The following is a 16,238-nucleotide window of genomic DNA, read 5'->3' as shown; positions in this document are numbered from 1 at the left end:
GAGATGTGCTAGAGAGGTACACACTTGGGCAGCACTCTTTTGAAAGTGATCGGCTTCACATAGCACGGTCATACATGAAAAAGTAAAGAAGTTCATCTCATTTATCTGAGTAGGGAGTTTCCAGCTTTGTGTTGGAAGCCATGTGGTTTTCTTCCCCATCAAAGGAGGGATGGGACCACTCGCTGCATCCTTGGCCATCATTCAAGTCGCCTCATGGTGCCATGGCACATTGGTTGAAAACCTAGGTTCTAATGAATAGGATGAGTTACCTGGCAGATTATACCAAAAACATAATGATGCTTTTGGTATTGATATAAAATATTTGTCACTGCCACGCCAGCCTTAACTTCATAGAATTGCATAGTTGGAAGGGACTCAAAACTACGTCCCCTGGTATCCTTAAACAATAATAGTAAACTATTAGATGATTCTCTAATGTTTTAAAGAACTTAATTTGTTTACCATCTTTCCTAATGAAGAGTTCTGAAGAACTTTCAAGCTTTTTGTGCTATTTTGTGACACTTTGGTTTGCCTAATAAAGGTTTTGCATGAGTATGTTAAGGTTTATTTGTCATTTTCATGTTCCAGGTAGCAGGACTCCTGACCGGGAAGTCCTTGTACCTTACTGTGGTCCCAATGAAATTAGTGCAGTGTGGTTGCACTCTAGAATAGCCTTTGGGAAGGAGGGAATCAATTTAGTTAAAGGATTCTTTCCTGACATAATTCCAAATGAAACTAAAGGGTGTAGTCACACGTTACGAACTTCAAGTACAGTTGTACCTTGGTTGCTGAACGCCTTGGAACTTGTATGTTTTGGCTTCTGGATGATTGAAAACTAGAAGTGAGCGTTCCAGTTTTCGAACGATTTTTGGAAGTCGAAAGTCCAGCGCAGCTGTCGATTGGCTACAGGAGCTTCCTGCAGCCAATCAGAAGCCACACTTTGGTTTCCAAACGTTTTGGAAGTTGAATGGACTTCGGAACGGATTCCGTTCGACTTCCAAGATACGACTGTATTGTGATCTGAATATTTTGGTTGCTAACACTCTTGCAGAAATTTAGTGCCTGTACCTTGGAAGCCCATATTGCAGTGCAGTGGTATCTCTGAAATGGTTGATGGAGAGGGCTATTCAAGTTGCCTTTTTTAAAAAATCCCAACAACCTGATGTTAACCATTAAGCCTTTAGCCATGTTAAGACTAATTGGTCATCTCTACTTTCTTCAAGCCTATGCTAACTGTGTGTATTGACTATGAGCATAACAATATGAAAGTGTGACCCAGGTGTCTTGGATGATCTGGTTGGAAGGTCTTGACATGGAGTCTGGAAGGCAGAATTCTGTAGTCATTGTGTGTTTTAATTGAATATGAGGAAGGTGTTGCACAGTTACAGTCGTACCTCTGGATGCGATTGGGATCCGTTCTGGAGCCCTGTTCGCATCCTGAGTAAAACATAAGATGGGTCGTGTTTTGCTGCTTTCGCGCATGCACGTGATGTCATTTTGAGCGTCTGTGCGAGCGGCAAAACCCAGAAGTAATGCTCTCCATTACTTCTGGGTCACTGCGGAGCATGACTTGAAAACGCTCAACCTGAAGCACATCTAACCTGAGGTATGACTGTAATTGGAAGGAAAACGAATCCTTAGTCAGCTGCTACACAGAGTGATGGTGAGGGACAAGGTCTCAGGAGAATTCAAAAGTTTGCCACAAAATGCTTTTTGTGACAATTTGGCTGCTCCTAATAAAAATATTGCCCAACTATGGATTTTGGAGGGTTTTTTAAAATGGACCAACATGGTTGTTTTTTTGTGCTTCAGGGAATACCAAATCTAGTTGTTCAGAGCAGAATATACAACCAGAGGAAGATAAGGGTCATCTTCAGGTGGCAGGAAATTAAGGCTTATATCCCTTCAGCCACTATACTATACTATACTAATGACATGGACTGATGTACTAGGTCAGGGGCCCCAAACTACGGTCCGTGGGCCACATCCAGCCCTCCAGGGTCCTGAACCCAGCCCACATGGCAATTGCAGAACCCGCTGCTGTCTAATGGGTCTCCCTGGATCTCAGCCAACAGCAGCATGCTGCTGCAGCAAAGAACTTGGCCCAGACACCGTAGGGCGGAGGCACCTGCAGAGCCCAGTCCAGCTCAGGGGAGATGACCTCCCTCTTCTCCTTCCTTCTCTGGCTTTCTTCATTCTCAATCCCAGTTACAAAACTCCTCGTCGTCCATGTGGGGCTTGCTGGGCAAAGATCATGGTTAGATCATGGGGAAGGCAGGCAGGAAGAGGAGAGGTGGCTTTGTTAAAATGCGCTTCTTTTGTAAATCGTCGGAAAATACGGGTCTCAAACATGAGGTGCTTTCAAACTATAGTCCGGCCCCCAACAGTGTCAGAGGGACAGTGAACTGGCCCCCTGTTTAAAAAGTTTGAGGACCCCTGTACTAGGTAAAATAACAATAATTCAATAGGACTTAGTTCTGAGTAGACATAGATAGAGTTTTAGTCTTAATGAATAACTAGTTTACAGTTGCATCTGAAGTGGCCAAATAAGGTTTGGAAAAGGTCTGGGAACTATGGGTTGTTTCCAGTGCTTATCCTTCTCAGAGTAGGCCCATTGAAATTAATGACTAGTAAGGTCCATTGGCTTTAGTGGGTCTACTGGGAGCATTGGATACAAACCCATGATTTCATATTACATAAGTACCTGTCAAATAAGGGAAGATGGGAAACTTACTATGTAGAGAACAGAAATTGAATTTTTCAAATTGTTTTGTCAGTAAAAACAAATTTGTCCTTGATTAAGACATTAAAACCGTTAATTCTGAACTCCATGCCAATCCAAGTCACAATCTGAAAGTAAACATAAACTTAAGTGTTTTCCTGCTGTTCTCCATAAGAAGGTGAGCATAACTAATCTATGGCCATCCAATTATGCTTCTGAATTCTCACTATTAGGTTTTCCCAGGAGATATGCAAAAGTTCTTTAATATTAGAACTTAGAGGAATGGAGACTTTTCTAGCCTGGGCCTTTTTAAGGTTTTTTTTTTTAAAAAAAAAAAACACATGGCATCTCATGGCCAAGAATAGTGAAGTTTTTAAACTCTTGTAAGTATAAAATGTACCAGCATATTGAGCTGCATCAGGGTGTTCTCGGCTCTATTCCTGAACATTTTTTGTATGGCTTTCTTTATTGTTCATACTGAAACTGCAAGTTTATTCATACATTTTGGAGATCCTTCCAACTAAAATAGGCTTAAGACTCAATGTTAATTACACCAACTTTCAATTAAATTTCAGAGAAATTGATGGGGATTTCTCTTAAGTTAATCTATTTAGATTAATATGTATGAATCCATATGCAGTTTGTTTACTTTTGTATTAAATCTATATACTGCTCTATGATCTAAGGTTACAGGGCGGTTTACAGCATAAAAAACTAAACTAAAAACTAGTTGAAAATTAAATGCAGAAATCTTGGTCTATAATGGTACTTATTTACACACCTAGTCCCAAATACATTTTCTACACCCAACATACTAAAAAGCAGAATCCTATTTACTGCTCTTGGTTAAACATCCTCGCTAATACTTTGAACAGAAAATCTGTGGTTGAACAGAAAACCTATGCTTGTAATGATTCACTATAAAACAGATGACGTAACCTTTTTTGCAGTGTTTGAAATTCATTGGGTGCCAGGCACATTTTGCTACTGGCACGGATTCAATTGCGACTACATAGATATTTCTAGGTGTTACAGGTTTTTCAACCTTTTTGAGTCCATGGCTCCCTTGACCAACTACATTCTTTCTGTGGCACCCCTGTGGGACTCAGGAACCCAGTTATGTCACCCCTTGCTTGCAGAGCTGGCAGCCTCTCTCCCTTTTTCAAACACCCTCCCTTGAGGAGTGTTCCCTCAGCCTCCTCTCCTTGGGAGTCTGCTGCTGCTGTCCCTGGTCTCTGAGCTGCCCCCTACCACTCCGGAGAGAGGTGCCTCCTTACACTCCCCCACAGGGGCCTGGGAAGAGGATGCCCCCAGCCTTAGTGGCCCAGCGGAGACTGGCCAAAGGTGAACGTGAGGCCAACCTTGGTTGGCAGCAGCGAGCACTGCCAGGCCTGCATAGCGGAAAGGCTTCCCTTCAGCATCGAGCACTTAGCTCCCAGGCAGGCCTTGCACACAGCAAGCACAAGAAAGGTTAGTGCAGCCAGCGCCTGCCTACCTGGCCTCCCACTTGTCTCTCCATTCCAAAGAAAGGGCTGGTGGACTGGCTGGCTGGGCTCCTTGCCTGCCTGCCTGCCTGCCTGCCTGCCTGCTTACTCACTCCAAGGCCACCTCAGCTCCTGGCAACCAGCACCCGCTGGCCAGCCCCAGAGGCACCATTTGCCTACAGTTTGGGGCTGCTGCAACAAATAGCTGTGCAAGCCTTTGGGAGGCAGAGATGCAAGAGGGCATTAGGAGAGGGAGGGGAGGAAAGAGGGACAGGCCAGTGTTGCCCACAGCACCGATGACCAATCATACATGGCACCTAGGGTGCCACAGCACACTGGTTGAAAACCACTGGTTTAGATTACAGTCACCACAACAGAATGCCTATTTATAATCTAGGTTTGAGGTGCCATTTGGCGCCTAGCTTATACAGTCATACCTCTAGTTGAATACGCTTCAGGTTGAGCACTTTTGGGTTGCACTCCGCAGCAACCCGGAAGTAACGGAGCACGTTACTTCTGGGTTTCGCCTCATGCTCAGACGGTCAAAATGACGTCATGCGCGGAAGCGGTGAATTGCGACATGCGCAAACGCAGTTGTGGGTTATGTTTGCTTCAGGATGCGAACAGGGCTCCGGAACGGATCCCATTCGCATCCTGAGGTACCACTGTATATCTGAGTTTTTAACACTTTTTTGGGGGGGTCACTCACCCTTGGCAAAACACGCCCCCCCCATCCTTTTGGGTGTGTTCAGAAGTCACGCCTCTCCTCAGCTGTTCTATGCAGATCAGCAGAGGAGAGAATAACTTGCATCCCCATTGGGAAATATGGGTGGAGAGGTTCAACTTTTTCCAAACCTATCTTGTGTTGTGTCTGTGTTACTTTATATTCCTTTTCTTGCTGCTGGAAAAAATAATGAGAAAATTTTACTTGATCAGTATTGGGCTCCCGGACTGGAGGTTTAGCCACTCCTGCTCTAAAAACATTTTTCCATAGGGTCAAATGAGTGTTTATTTGAAGATGATTTTAAAAAAAATAGTGTCATTCAAGAGATACATCTTGTTCACTGTCTTTTCCCAAATTGGCATCAAAAGCAAAAGTGGAACCATTCTTTTGCTCCCAAGTTTAATATAATGCAACCAGGCATTTGACCTCTTATTCTGAAATTTTTACATGTGTTACTTAAACTCATTGTGTCTACATGCTGTAGGCCTGTGGACTGCCGAGAATAATATCTAGAGGAAAATCTGCTATAGCTTCAAGGATAAAACTAATCTTCTATAAACTGGTAGTTCTTCATTTGCTGAGTAAGTTTAATTATTACACCTGTTCAATATTGGACGGTGCTGGACTTGAAAATATTCATTCTGTGCTTGCTAAACTAGTAACAGATGAATTTCACTTCTACTCGGTATGTTTCTGAGCACAAGTCAAAGTGTTGGTGCTGACCTTTAAAGCCCTAAACTGCCCCAGCCCTGTATACCTGAAGGAGCATCTCCACCCCCATCATTCAGCCCCGACACTGAGGTCCAGCTCAGGGGGCCTTCTGGTGAGAAGTGAAGTTACAGGGAACAAGGCAGATGGAACACCCTCCCATCAGATGTCAAGGAGATAAATAACTAGGCAACAAATAACTATGCAACTTTTAGAAGACATCCAAAGGCAGTCCTGTATCAGGATGTTTTTAATGTTTGAGAGGTTGTTTTTATATGTGTTGGAAGCACCCAGGGTGTCTGGGGCAACCCAGCCAGATGGGTGGGGTATAAATAATAAAATTATTAGTATTATTATTACCACAGACTCTGGAAGTTTTCAGTTTTACTTTTCAGGGAAGAAAAATAATTTAAAAGTACAACCCTAGGTATTGTTACCTGGTAATAAAATCCACCCTGCTCTGTGGGACTTTCTCCCCTATAAGTGTGCATATGAATGCCACCTAAAAATCTGCATTTCTCCAACTGGTTTTCCTGGGAAACTGTCAAGCCAAAGTAGATGATTAGTGAACTGTAGTTGGCGATTATGGTTAGAGTCTCTGAAGTAGTGGAGAGGTTTCTCTCGTCTAGGGAGAACCAAATGTTGGCAGGTTCAGCAGTTATAGGTGATCTAAATTTAGTCTGCAGTACAGTCTAAATTACTGTTCCTTGAAAATGGTTGTAAATTTGTTCAACTAATAGTGTGTGTTCTGAAATTTCATTCTCCAGTAACATTTGTTTTCGAAAATGCATGCATGTAGCTATCAAATATGTGGCTTTGACACAATGTATCCAGTTTTGTTCTGGTTTGGAATAAATTGTTAAATAAAACAGAAGTAACAGCTAACTTCTGTGTCTTCAAACAGGTTGAGTCGTTTATTTTGGACCAAGAAGATCTGGATAACCCGGTGCTTAAAACAACATCAGAGATATTTTTGTCAAGTGCCGCAGAAGGAGCAGACCTACGAACAGTAGATCCAGAAACGCAAGCAAGACTAGAAGCCTTGCTGGAAGCAGCAGGTAGTTTTCTTTTTTCATTTTGATAGTAGTTTTATTTGTGGGTAGTGGAACCACTAGTTTTGACCTTGAGGAACAGAGATTGCTGTGTACTCAGACATTAACAACTTGAAGTTGAGTTTCGGAACACAACTGAGTTTCTAGAATTGAACAGTTTAAAACTTCGTTTGGGATGCCTAAAAGAGTTTAGAAGGGCTTATGCCTAATTCAAGACAGTGAGGCAATGCACTCCACAAGGTTTTACCCAGATGCTGCTGTGTAAAACTATGTTTTACTCGTACAGACTGTCTCAATTATCTGAGCTAAGTGATGCAGGAATAATGCTTCAAATCACAGTGGTGATGAGTTCAGGGATCTTGAGATAATATTGTTTAATGAAAAATGGGAGTATAAACAGGCTCTCATTCAAGTTTGTATCTGAATAAGTAATTCATGCTTGGTTGTAGCAGTCAGTGAATTGAGCAGTGATAATTTAAGTTTGCAGTATGCAGACAAAAAGTAAAGGTAGCCCTTTTGAAAATGCATTCCAGTAACCTTAACCAGAGCATCTAGGATGTATTTCATTTGGTGCATCAACCTATATTAATGAAATGTGTTTCTTGGTACATTGGACACAGATATAATCTAGGCTAGTGATTCCCAAACATTTCCCCTATGGACCATTGGAAAATTACTGGTGGTCTTGGTGGACCAATTAATGATTTTCCTGCCTCTTGTAGCAATTTCAATGCACTGTACTAGATAGCAAATTCTTTTTAATTTTATTTCTATTCCTGTTATTTTTTATATTGCATTTTATTGTATTACATGTTACATTCCATGGAATACAAATTATAATACAATAAAATACAATATAAGAAATAAAAAATAAAGTAAAATTGAAATATGATCATTTGACTTGGACATACCACAGAGCATCTAAATGAAGTTCACAGATCACAAGTCATCCATGGATCACAGTTTGAGAACCTGATCTAAGCTGATGTCTCTAGACAAAATCATGGCAGCCATATTCTGCATCAGTTGAAGTTTCTAGGCTGCCTTTAAGGGCATATTGCAGTAATCTAACTTGAAGTGACTAGGTAACTATTAGGACCAGGCAAAGATAATTGGGGGGGGTGACATGTTCAAGGGGGGATAGCTCCCACCTCCCAATTTTTCTGTTTCCCCCCTGTGCCCTAACATTGGTTCTATATCCTCCTGGCAGGGGTACAGCTAGTATATTAAATCAAACTATTGGGGCACAGCTACCACATCAGCTTTCAGGAGCAGTACTGGATCTGGAAGTGCCCTGAAGCTGCACACCTGCTGCTTCAGGGAAGTGTAACCTCATTGAAAACATGCTGCACCCTGGCTCCTAAAGCATCAGTCCTAAAACTGCTGGCTCTGAATTTTGTACATCCTGGCTTCAGTAGATTTATTCATGCACCTAATCAATGGAGATGGGGGAGAAATCTAGATCACTACAAAATGTTTTGTTTTTGAAAATGGCTACTTAGTTGTCAGTGTAGATCCAGTGTGGTGCATTATTGGATTAGAGAGACTGGTTAGAAGCAATAATGTTGGATTTCTGGGGGAAAATAAATTGGAAAACTGGATCTCTAATTGAAGGTTGTCACTTCTCAGCATTGTTGTCCTAGCCACAAACCCATAGCCAGTTGTTTTGGGGCTCTTGTGTCCTAAAAGGAGGAGTCAAGGTTGCTCCACATACTAGGAATTTTACTCTTACCCTGTTACATTGTCAGGATTAAGAGGTGACTTGTCAGAAGCCTTTGCTTCTATTTCAGATTAAGCATAGTTGAGAATTAGTTCCAAATCCTAAACGGTGATTAATCAGCTGTGGATTATTGAAACAAACTTGCTCCATAAATCACGGTTTGCAGTTGGTTAGCTTCCACTAACAATAGTCAAAACTAACTGCAATTTGTCTGGGTTGAGATATCATAATAAGCTGTGGTTAGTTTAAGTTGGAAATGAAAGCTTCTAAACTCCTCACATCCATGTTAGAGGAAAGGGGAGACATGAAAGTGGCTTGTCTCGAACTCTAAACTATAGTTAGCATTATATGCAAACAGAACCATTAAGTTGTGTGTAAAAGACTTTAGAAGGAAATGATAGCCAATTTCACAATCAGTTCCCGTAACTTGAAAAATAATGCTGACATAATATTTCTAACATTCTTAAAAACATAGTTTAACACTATGTTAGAAACTCAGATATATTTGCCATTTTTGGGCCAGACGGCTTGAAAGTTGTATTTTTTCAATATGACTTTTTGGTTCCTAAAATTCATTGTGCCGATAAAATATAACCGATAGAATTCCACAGGATGTGTTGGTAGTGTGTGAAAGCAGTCAAGATCCAAGGATCCTCAGGCATGCATCTCCAGATGGTAGAGATGTCAGATGCCATCCTGGTGCCTAGGCATCTTCACTTGGTCGCAAGTGGCCGATAGCCCAGTGCAAAATCCTTCTGGTGAATTTTGAATGCTTGTTTTAGCATGGTGTTTCGGCAAAAGGTACAATGAAGTATCTAGAACACTTCTTAAGTTTATCAGTTATTGACTGATTCATTTATATAGCCACATCCGAGATACCAAGGGTTTTGTCCTTTATATTTAAATTGGCATCTAACTTTAACTTTAGTTTTTTTAAAAAAATTCTCACTAAATTCTCATTATGTCGTCTTAAAAAAATTGAAGCATCAAGTGCAGATGCCGTTGACATTTTCCCATTCTGTTTGTAGTTCAGGAACATAAGAGTTGAATTTAAGGACGCAAAAATAATTATCAACTCCTAAAGCTAGCTTTGTCTTTTCCATGTTCTGTTTGATCTTCCTGATATAGTAGGGTCAAAGTAGCTTCTAATTTTCTAGCATGTTTGCAGCTGACAACTTTAACTAATAGTGCATGTGGCTGAAGTTTAAAATGGTGTCTCTGCATTTTTTGTGTGGTTTTCATACTAACCTGATTGATGAACGCACATTCGCTGAAGGGATTGGTAAATTGTCCACTGCCGATGGTAAAGCCTTCGCAGATCCCGAGGTGCTCCGAAGATTGACTTCTTCTGTCAGCTGTGCATTGGATGAAGCTGCTGCTGCATTGACACGGATGAGAGCAGAGAACAATCACAATGCAGGACAAGTGGACAAGTATGTATTGAATTTCTGTTCATCTGGTTTGATTCTATCTGCATTTGACTTGAAAAGCTGAGGATTGTGGATAAAGTGGCTCTTGGTATATCTAATAAAGCAATATAAATAGGCCTAGATCAGCTTCTGTCTCTGAGATTCAGAAATGTAAACTGAATTGTGACCACTTTGGGCTTTACCCAAAGTAATATTTCAGCCATATCAATCCCTCAAAGTGATTCAGAAGTGAGATTCTCTAATTGGGTTGGAGAGCTTCAGTAGCAAGATAAGGTAATGTCATGAGACAAAATTGACATATTTCCACATATTAATTGATGAAGTATATTCACATATATGTTGCATCTATACAGTTTCATGCTAACTTAAAAATGGGATAGTTGTGAGTTGAGGCAATATGGAGCACAGAGGATGAGGCTTATATACCGATAGGAAAGGAAGGAAGGAAGGTCAGGTTTTACTTCATAGAATATTAAATTTCAAATAGTTGTCCTTGGTAAAACTATACAGGGAAAACTAATTGAATGTGCGAACATTAATACTGAAATTGCTTGCATTAGATACATTCATTGCATCAGATGAAACATGCATTTTGGAAGAATTTGACTTTAGGCCTTCAGTGACTGGATTTTGTTTTTTTCAGTGGCAGATAGACTTCAAATATCCTTAATTCTCATAATACAGATAAATAATCTGGGCTAAAGTCAGCATAGAGATTAATCTCTCATCATGTTTTTTAATTCATACAGTGTTCACTTAATGACTTGGGAATTTGATAGACAATATTTTCTGTGAAATTTACTGCTTAGCCAGCAATATGGAAGGCTAAATGCATCTCTTAAAGTGTTTGGCCAAAATGTTCAGAAAACCATGCTGCAATCTTAGTTCTTCCCTTTATTCAATTTTAAGATTTAAGCTTCTGAAAAAGACAAACACATAATCTGGTGCACTTATGACTCCGTCATCCTTCTACCTATATTAGAAATTTATATAGCTGCCTTTGAAATTGTGACTTACCAGTGCTGTCCTATGAACTGCCACATAGCTATATAAAGACCAAGTGGTGTACAGTCAATTTATGGTATACTTATTTTATATTTATATAAGCTTTGTGTATTTTTAATTTTTGGTATTTTTTATATAAATGTACAAAACAACCTTTCAAGTTGATTACAGTAAAATGCTTCAATTTTGTCAGCCAGAGTGGCAATTTAGTCCTATCTAAATCATCCTGAATGCATTCATTATAAACCTCCCAGATTCCTGGTTCAGGCATCTCTTTCCCTGTTGTGAGTTGCATGGAAGGAGTCCTTAAAGCTCACTCCCATTTTCCCAGATACAGTCACAACAAGAGAACATTGCCTAAGCAGCTTGCCAAATTATTCTTCATGTTTGTTTAATATAATTTTGTAAAGGATGCCAGCTGTCTTTAACATGAAAATTGTACTAAATAAGTTTTTAGTTAATCATAAGTTACCATTTGGGTAATTCATTTCAGCTACTTCCATGTGTGCTCATTGTATTTAAAATGTTATCTTCCAGTCGCAGTTTGGCAGAAGCATGCTCGGATGGGGATGTAAATGCTGTCCGGAAGCTGTTGGATGAAGGAAGAAGTGTAAATGAACATACAGAAGAAGGGGAGAGTCTCCTTTGCTTGGCATGTTCAGCTGGGTATTATGAGTTGGCACAAGTGAGTAAAGACTAGTGTTCTAAACCATTCCTTTACTAAAGGTGTGAGGCCTATAGATAAACTTACAACTTATCCAAGAATTAAAAAGTGTATTTTTAACCTGGTAACTAGAGGGTGCAGTGCAAACATGCTTTCCTTAACACAGTCATATCAGTTCTTTAATGCTAAAACTTCTCATGAACCCAGAAATAATTGATATGTTTATAAAATGGACTACTGATTTAAAAGGACAAGGCAAATGTTCTGCTCACGTATTCAGTGGCTTTTGAAGGGCTTAATCCTGCAAGGTTTAACTTTAACAAGAAAGTTGAGCAAACACCACCAAACAGGTTTTTTTCTGACTTCTTAGCATATTCCTGGGTAAAGATGTAGAACACCTTCCATTTCTGTTATTCCTTGATTCTTGAGCTATTACTCTATGATTTTTGAATTCCTTCATCTGCCCCAGCTGCAATAAAACATGTCTCTCCTGTATGGGTCTCTACAGCCACAGCAGGTGCTGTAACTCTCCAACAGTTTGTCTTCACCCCCAAAGGCACACTCTTGCATTGTCTTCCAAGACAGACAGATTCCAGCCAACTTTGAGTGTGGTGTCATTTGACCAAGAAAGGGGAATAGTAATGACTAATAGGAGGTTAACTTCTGTTTCATTTATTCAGGTACTGCTTGCAATGCATGCAAACGTTGAAGATAGAGGAAATAAAGGAGATATAACCCCACTCATGGCAGCAGCCAGTGGCGGCTATGTGGACATTGTGAAACTGCTGCTTGTTCATTGTGCTGATGTCAATGCCCAGTCTTCAACAGGTAAGTGTAAATAAGAAATGAAAAGCTATTAATAATTTGAGTGCCAATAGATTATTACTGGAAATAGATGCAAATATTTACTTAGGGATGTAGTATTATGTGTGAAAAGTAGTGCACTGTGAAATTTGTCTTTTAAGTGATCACTCAGATAAACCTGAATGAAGAAGTTCAAGTAGTATTAGTGTTGTTGTTTTTTAAAATATTTTTATTGGTTTTTAACATACAAAATTATAAAACATACCACACAATTTATCACAAATACATTCTTATTGGACTTCCATCAGCACCTCTGACAATCCTCCGTCTTAATCACTTCTTACGCATTTCCTAACTTAATATTGCCTTTATATTCTTAACATATCACGTCTCCTTCTCCATTCTTGCAATATTTCTAATATTATTCCTCACAGAACTTCGTCTGGTCGTCACAAATACTTTTCAAATAATTCGTAAATTTACTCCAGTCCTAGGTAAACTTCTGGTTCCGCCGGTTTCGGATCCTTCCTGTTAGTTTGTCAAGTTCCGCATAGTCCATTAATTTCATGTAGTATTAGTGTTAACATTATAATATTTTAAAACAGCGACACTGTCACGTTTAGGAGAAATTAAATACCTTGACACTAACTTTTAAGTTTTCATAAAGCATTTCTCTGTCGTAAGAAATATATTCTAAAATCATTGCTCATTGGAAATAACTATTGAAAGTACACTAATGTAAAACTGCTCAAAATGTCAATTTGTAACCAGTGTTTTCTGTTTGGTATTATGCAGATTTAAAGTCCCGTCAAACAGTAGTCATCCTTTTGCGGCACCAATTTCTTAATCTCAATGAATAAAGAGTTAAACTTGCAAAGGCAGGGGTATAAGTGACCTTGGTTTGTTTTCCCCTCTTCTCTTAGGAAATACAGCACTCACTTATGCCTGCGCTGGGGGATTTGTTGATATTGTCAAAGTGTTGTTGAAAGCAGGTGCGAATATTGAAGATCATAATGAAAATGGACATACCCCCTTAATGGAAGCAGCCAGTGCAGGTCATGTTGAGGTTGCAAGAGTACTTCTGGAATATGGTGCAGGAATAAACACTCATTCCAATGAATTCAAAGAAAGTGCTCTTACACTTGCTTGTTATAAAGGTAGGACATTTTGAAGGATTGCATTGGAAAACCTGAACATCCCTGTATATCCTTCTAAAGAAATCTGCTTGTAGCGTTACTGTGTGTTTAATTACAACATAAAGGCACAGTATGCCCTCCACAATTCACTGTGTGTAATGCCATGCAAGAGGGCAGGGCTGAGGAGGGGAGGCCATGGGCTTAACAGATTCCAAGTTTGGACCAATTCCTTGAAGAATTTCTGTACTCTGAACTTCTGAAATTGTTTTACATAGTAGAAGTTCTATTGAAACTGAGTTTACTACCTTTCAATTTTCACTCTAATAATATAATAATAATAATAATTTTTTATTTATACCCCGCCCTCCCCAGCCAAGGCCGGGCTCAGAGCGGCTTACAAGCAATAATAAAAACAAGATGAGTGATTACAACTTAAAAACAAAAATAAAATACAACATTAAAATAATGGAACATTAAAATATTAAAATGAAGCCTCATTGCAGGAGAAGGAAAAGAAAAAAGAAAAAAGGGGGGGAATCAAATTGGCTCCGATCCAAATTGGCTCTAGAAGTTTTATAGCATTTGATTGGTTGTAGCAATATTTTATCACTAAAATAATACTAAAGCTTTTCTCATTGTGTGAGAGGCTTTCCACTTTCAACCCTCAGATTTTGGTTTTGGGAAAATCCTGAGGAAAATAAAGAGCCAAACGGTTTTTTCTCTCTCCCTCCTCTGCTAGAACTTACTAGTATTTGTTAGTACTGGGTGTACTCTGTGAAGCACCCTGAGATCTTAGGATGAAGGGTGGTATAGAAATCAAATAAATAAGAAAGAAAAGGTCGATTAATATGTCTAGAATTATGGTTCAGAGCTGTGGAAGCCTGCATTCTTTTACCCAGTGCCACAGGGAATGTTCAAAGCTATATATGTTCAGAGAGAGAGAGAAGATTAAAAAACCTAATTTGTGTACCAGAGCAAGTTGAACAGTACAGCCTGAAGGATCAAGCCATTTTATATATTTGCATAACAGTTTATTCTACATTTTTAGAAGTTGTTTGGTCATTGGATAAAAATTGAGGGGGGGGAATGTCACCTGGCAATATCACTACCAGCATCTTAATTCAGAAACTACCTCAGTTTTCCAGATTTCCTGTTTTTCAAATATTAACAATGCATTCAGGGCATATTTTCCGTAAGCCTGTTGGGGAAGGAGGAGCGCTCAGTAGCGCATTTATTTATTTATTTATTTATTTATTTATTTATTTATTTATTGCATGCATACATGCCTTCCCTAATGCCCAGGACGGGTTACAACAAACCATACTATTCAATGCATGTAATGAAATGGCCTCTGACAAAAGCTGCCACATGCCAATATTCAATGTGTTAGTACGTTAAGTTGGCTTAATGTACTAGCTTGGTGTGAAACTGTTAAGCATAGTTGGTTTGAACCATTATTAGGTCTTGTAACATGCAGATTTTTCTCTTTTATTTGAAGGTCACTTAGATATGGTTCGTTTCCTGCTTGAAGCTGGAGCTGATCAAGAGCACAAAACAGATGAGATGCACACAGCTTTAATGGAGGCTTGCATGGTAAAATAACCATTGGATTAAACGGTGTTTTGGTTGAAGAAAACTGAAGAACTTGAACATACCTAGCCTTACCTCTTTCACTACTTAAAGAAAACACATTGCAAGAATGTTTATGCAAGATCACAGCTATTCATTTATGTTCTAAAAACAGCATTCCAGTATTTTTTGTCATGGCATATAATTTTAAGTCGAACACTATTTTTCTTCAGCTTGGTAAAATTGTAAAAGCCTAGTAGTGGGGAATGAGTTGTTAACAGCTTGCAATCACAACTTAGGCTAGCAGTAAACTAACTGTAGCTTGTAATAGCCAGAAAAAGATGATAAATATAGTAACCACCTCTCTGAAGAAGAATGGTCTAATGCTGCAGTAGTCTTCTGCATTATGCCATTAGCACTTGTGCTATATAAGGATGCAGTGAGTAGTCAAAGCTTTGATTGCCTACTGCCTGGTTTGAAAAAATGTGTAAGGACAGTTGCTGCTGGGAAACTGCATAGAATTAGGTATATTCTGTATCAATGGTACACTTTATATTCTGTATATAAGAATACACTTCATGATCTGCTGTGAGACATCATAGAAGCATTTGAATAAAAGCAACAATCATATCGCATAGTAAGTAGCAGCTGATTAAGCAGCAGCAAAGGGGCAAATATTCTAAAAGGCTCAGTGAAACAATGGTCTATTACTGTCTACCTAACAGTAGGCAGTGATGGGCATACCTCTCTAGGGAGGTTGTGCCTAACTGAGAATGAAGTGACTCTGTTCATATATAACGTTAAGCTAGGTATGGGGAACCTTTGGCCCTCCATGTTGCTGAACTACAGCTCCCATGAATTCAGAAAATAATCAACAAAATATATTGTGCTGCGGTATTCTTTCAGCTGATCCCTGCAACCATGTTGAGAATGGAGGACAATGCCAAGCTTCCCTTCCCTGTCCCCAGCAAGCTGCAGTGAACATGGAATTAAATATCTCCTCTAAATTGATGACAAACTCTTGTAGATGCTCCTAGATTTGTGCATGCTCTGTCCAGCAGAATATCCTGTGACTCTTCATCCCATGCAATTAGTACAGGTGCATCTGAATATAGAAGGTGTGGAAGATTCTTGGTCAGCAGAGGAGTGGAGCATACAGGAAAGGGTTAACTCCTAGAAGGCAGTGGTCTAGGGCAAAAAAGTTCCCAATCAACCATCAT

The 16,238-nt window shown here is 39.5% G+C and overlaps 1 protein-coding gene across 26 annotated transcripts in view; it reads left to right on the top strand.

The window, feature by feature from the left end:
• LOC310714070 (ankyrin repeat and KH domain-containing protein 1-like) overlaps positions 1-16,238 on the top strand; it is an 89,031-nt gene that overhangs the window by 8,739 nt on the left and 64,054 nt on the right. For 18 of the 26 annotated variants that reach the window (XR_014529572.1, XR_014529573.1, XR_014529574.1 and 15 more), the window contains exons 2-7: positions 6,543-6,696; positions 9,687-9,843; positions 11,383-11,530; positions 12,190-12,337; positions 13,237-13,470; positions 14,948-15,042. Coding sequence is in view for 22 of the 26 variants with exons in the window: in XM_083518938.1 (XP_083375064.1) it covers positions 6,543-6,696; positions 9,687-9,843; positions 11,383-11,530; positions 12,190-12,337; positions 13,237-13,470; positions 14,948-15,042 (936 nt within the window). In the remaining 4 variants the exon portion in view is untranslated. The remainder of the gene's footprint in view (positions 1-6,542; positions 6,697-9,686; positions 9,844-11,382; positions 11,531-12,189; positions 12,338-13,236; positions 13,471-14,947; positions 15,043-16,238) is intronic. The other 8 variants (XM_083518935.1, XM_083518934.1, XM_083518933.1 and 5 more) reach the window with 1 other exon arrangement.

Source organism: Podarcis liolepis (genome assembly GCF_965112155.1).
Source record: "Podarcis liolepis genome assembly, chromosome: 8".
Lineage (NCBI taxonomy): Eukaryota > Metazoa > Chordata > Lepidosauria > Squamata > Lacertidae > Podarcis > Podarcis liolepis.
The sequence above is the reverse complement of the archived record's forward strand: the minus strand, read 5'-3'. Positions and strand labels throughout refer to the sequence as shown.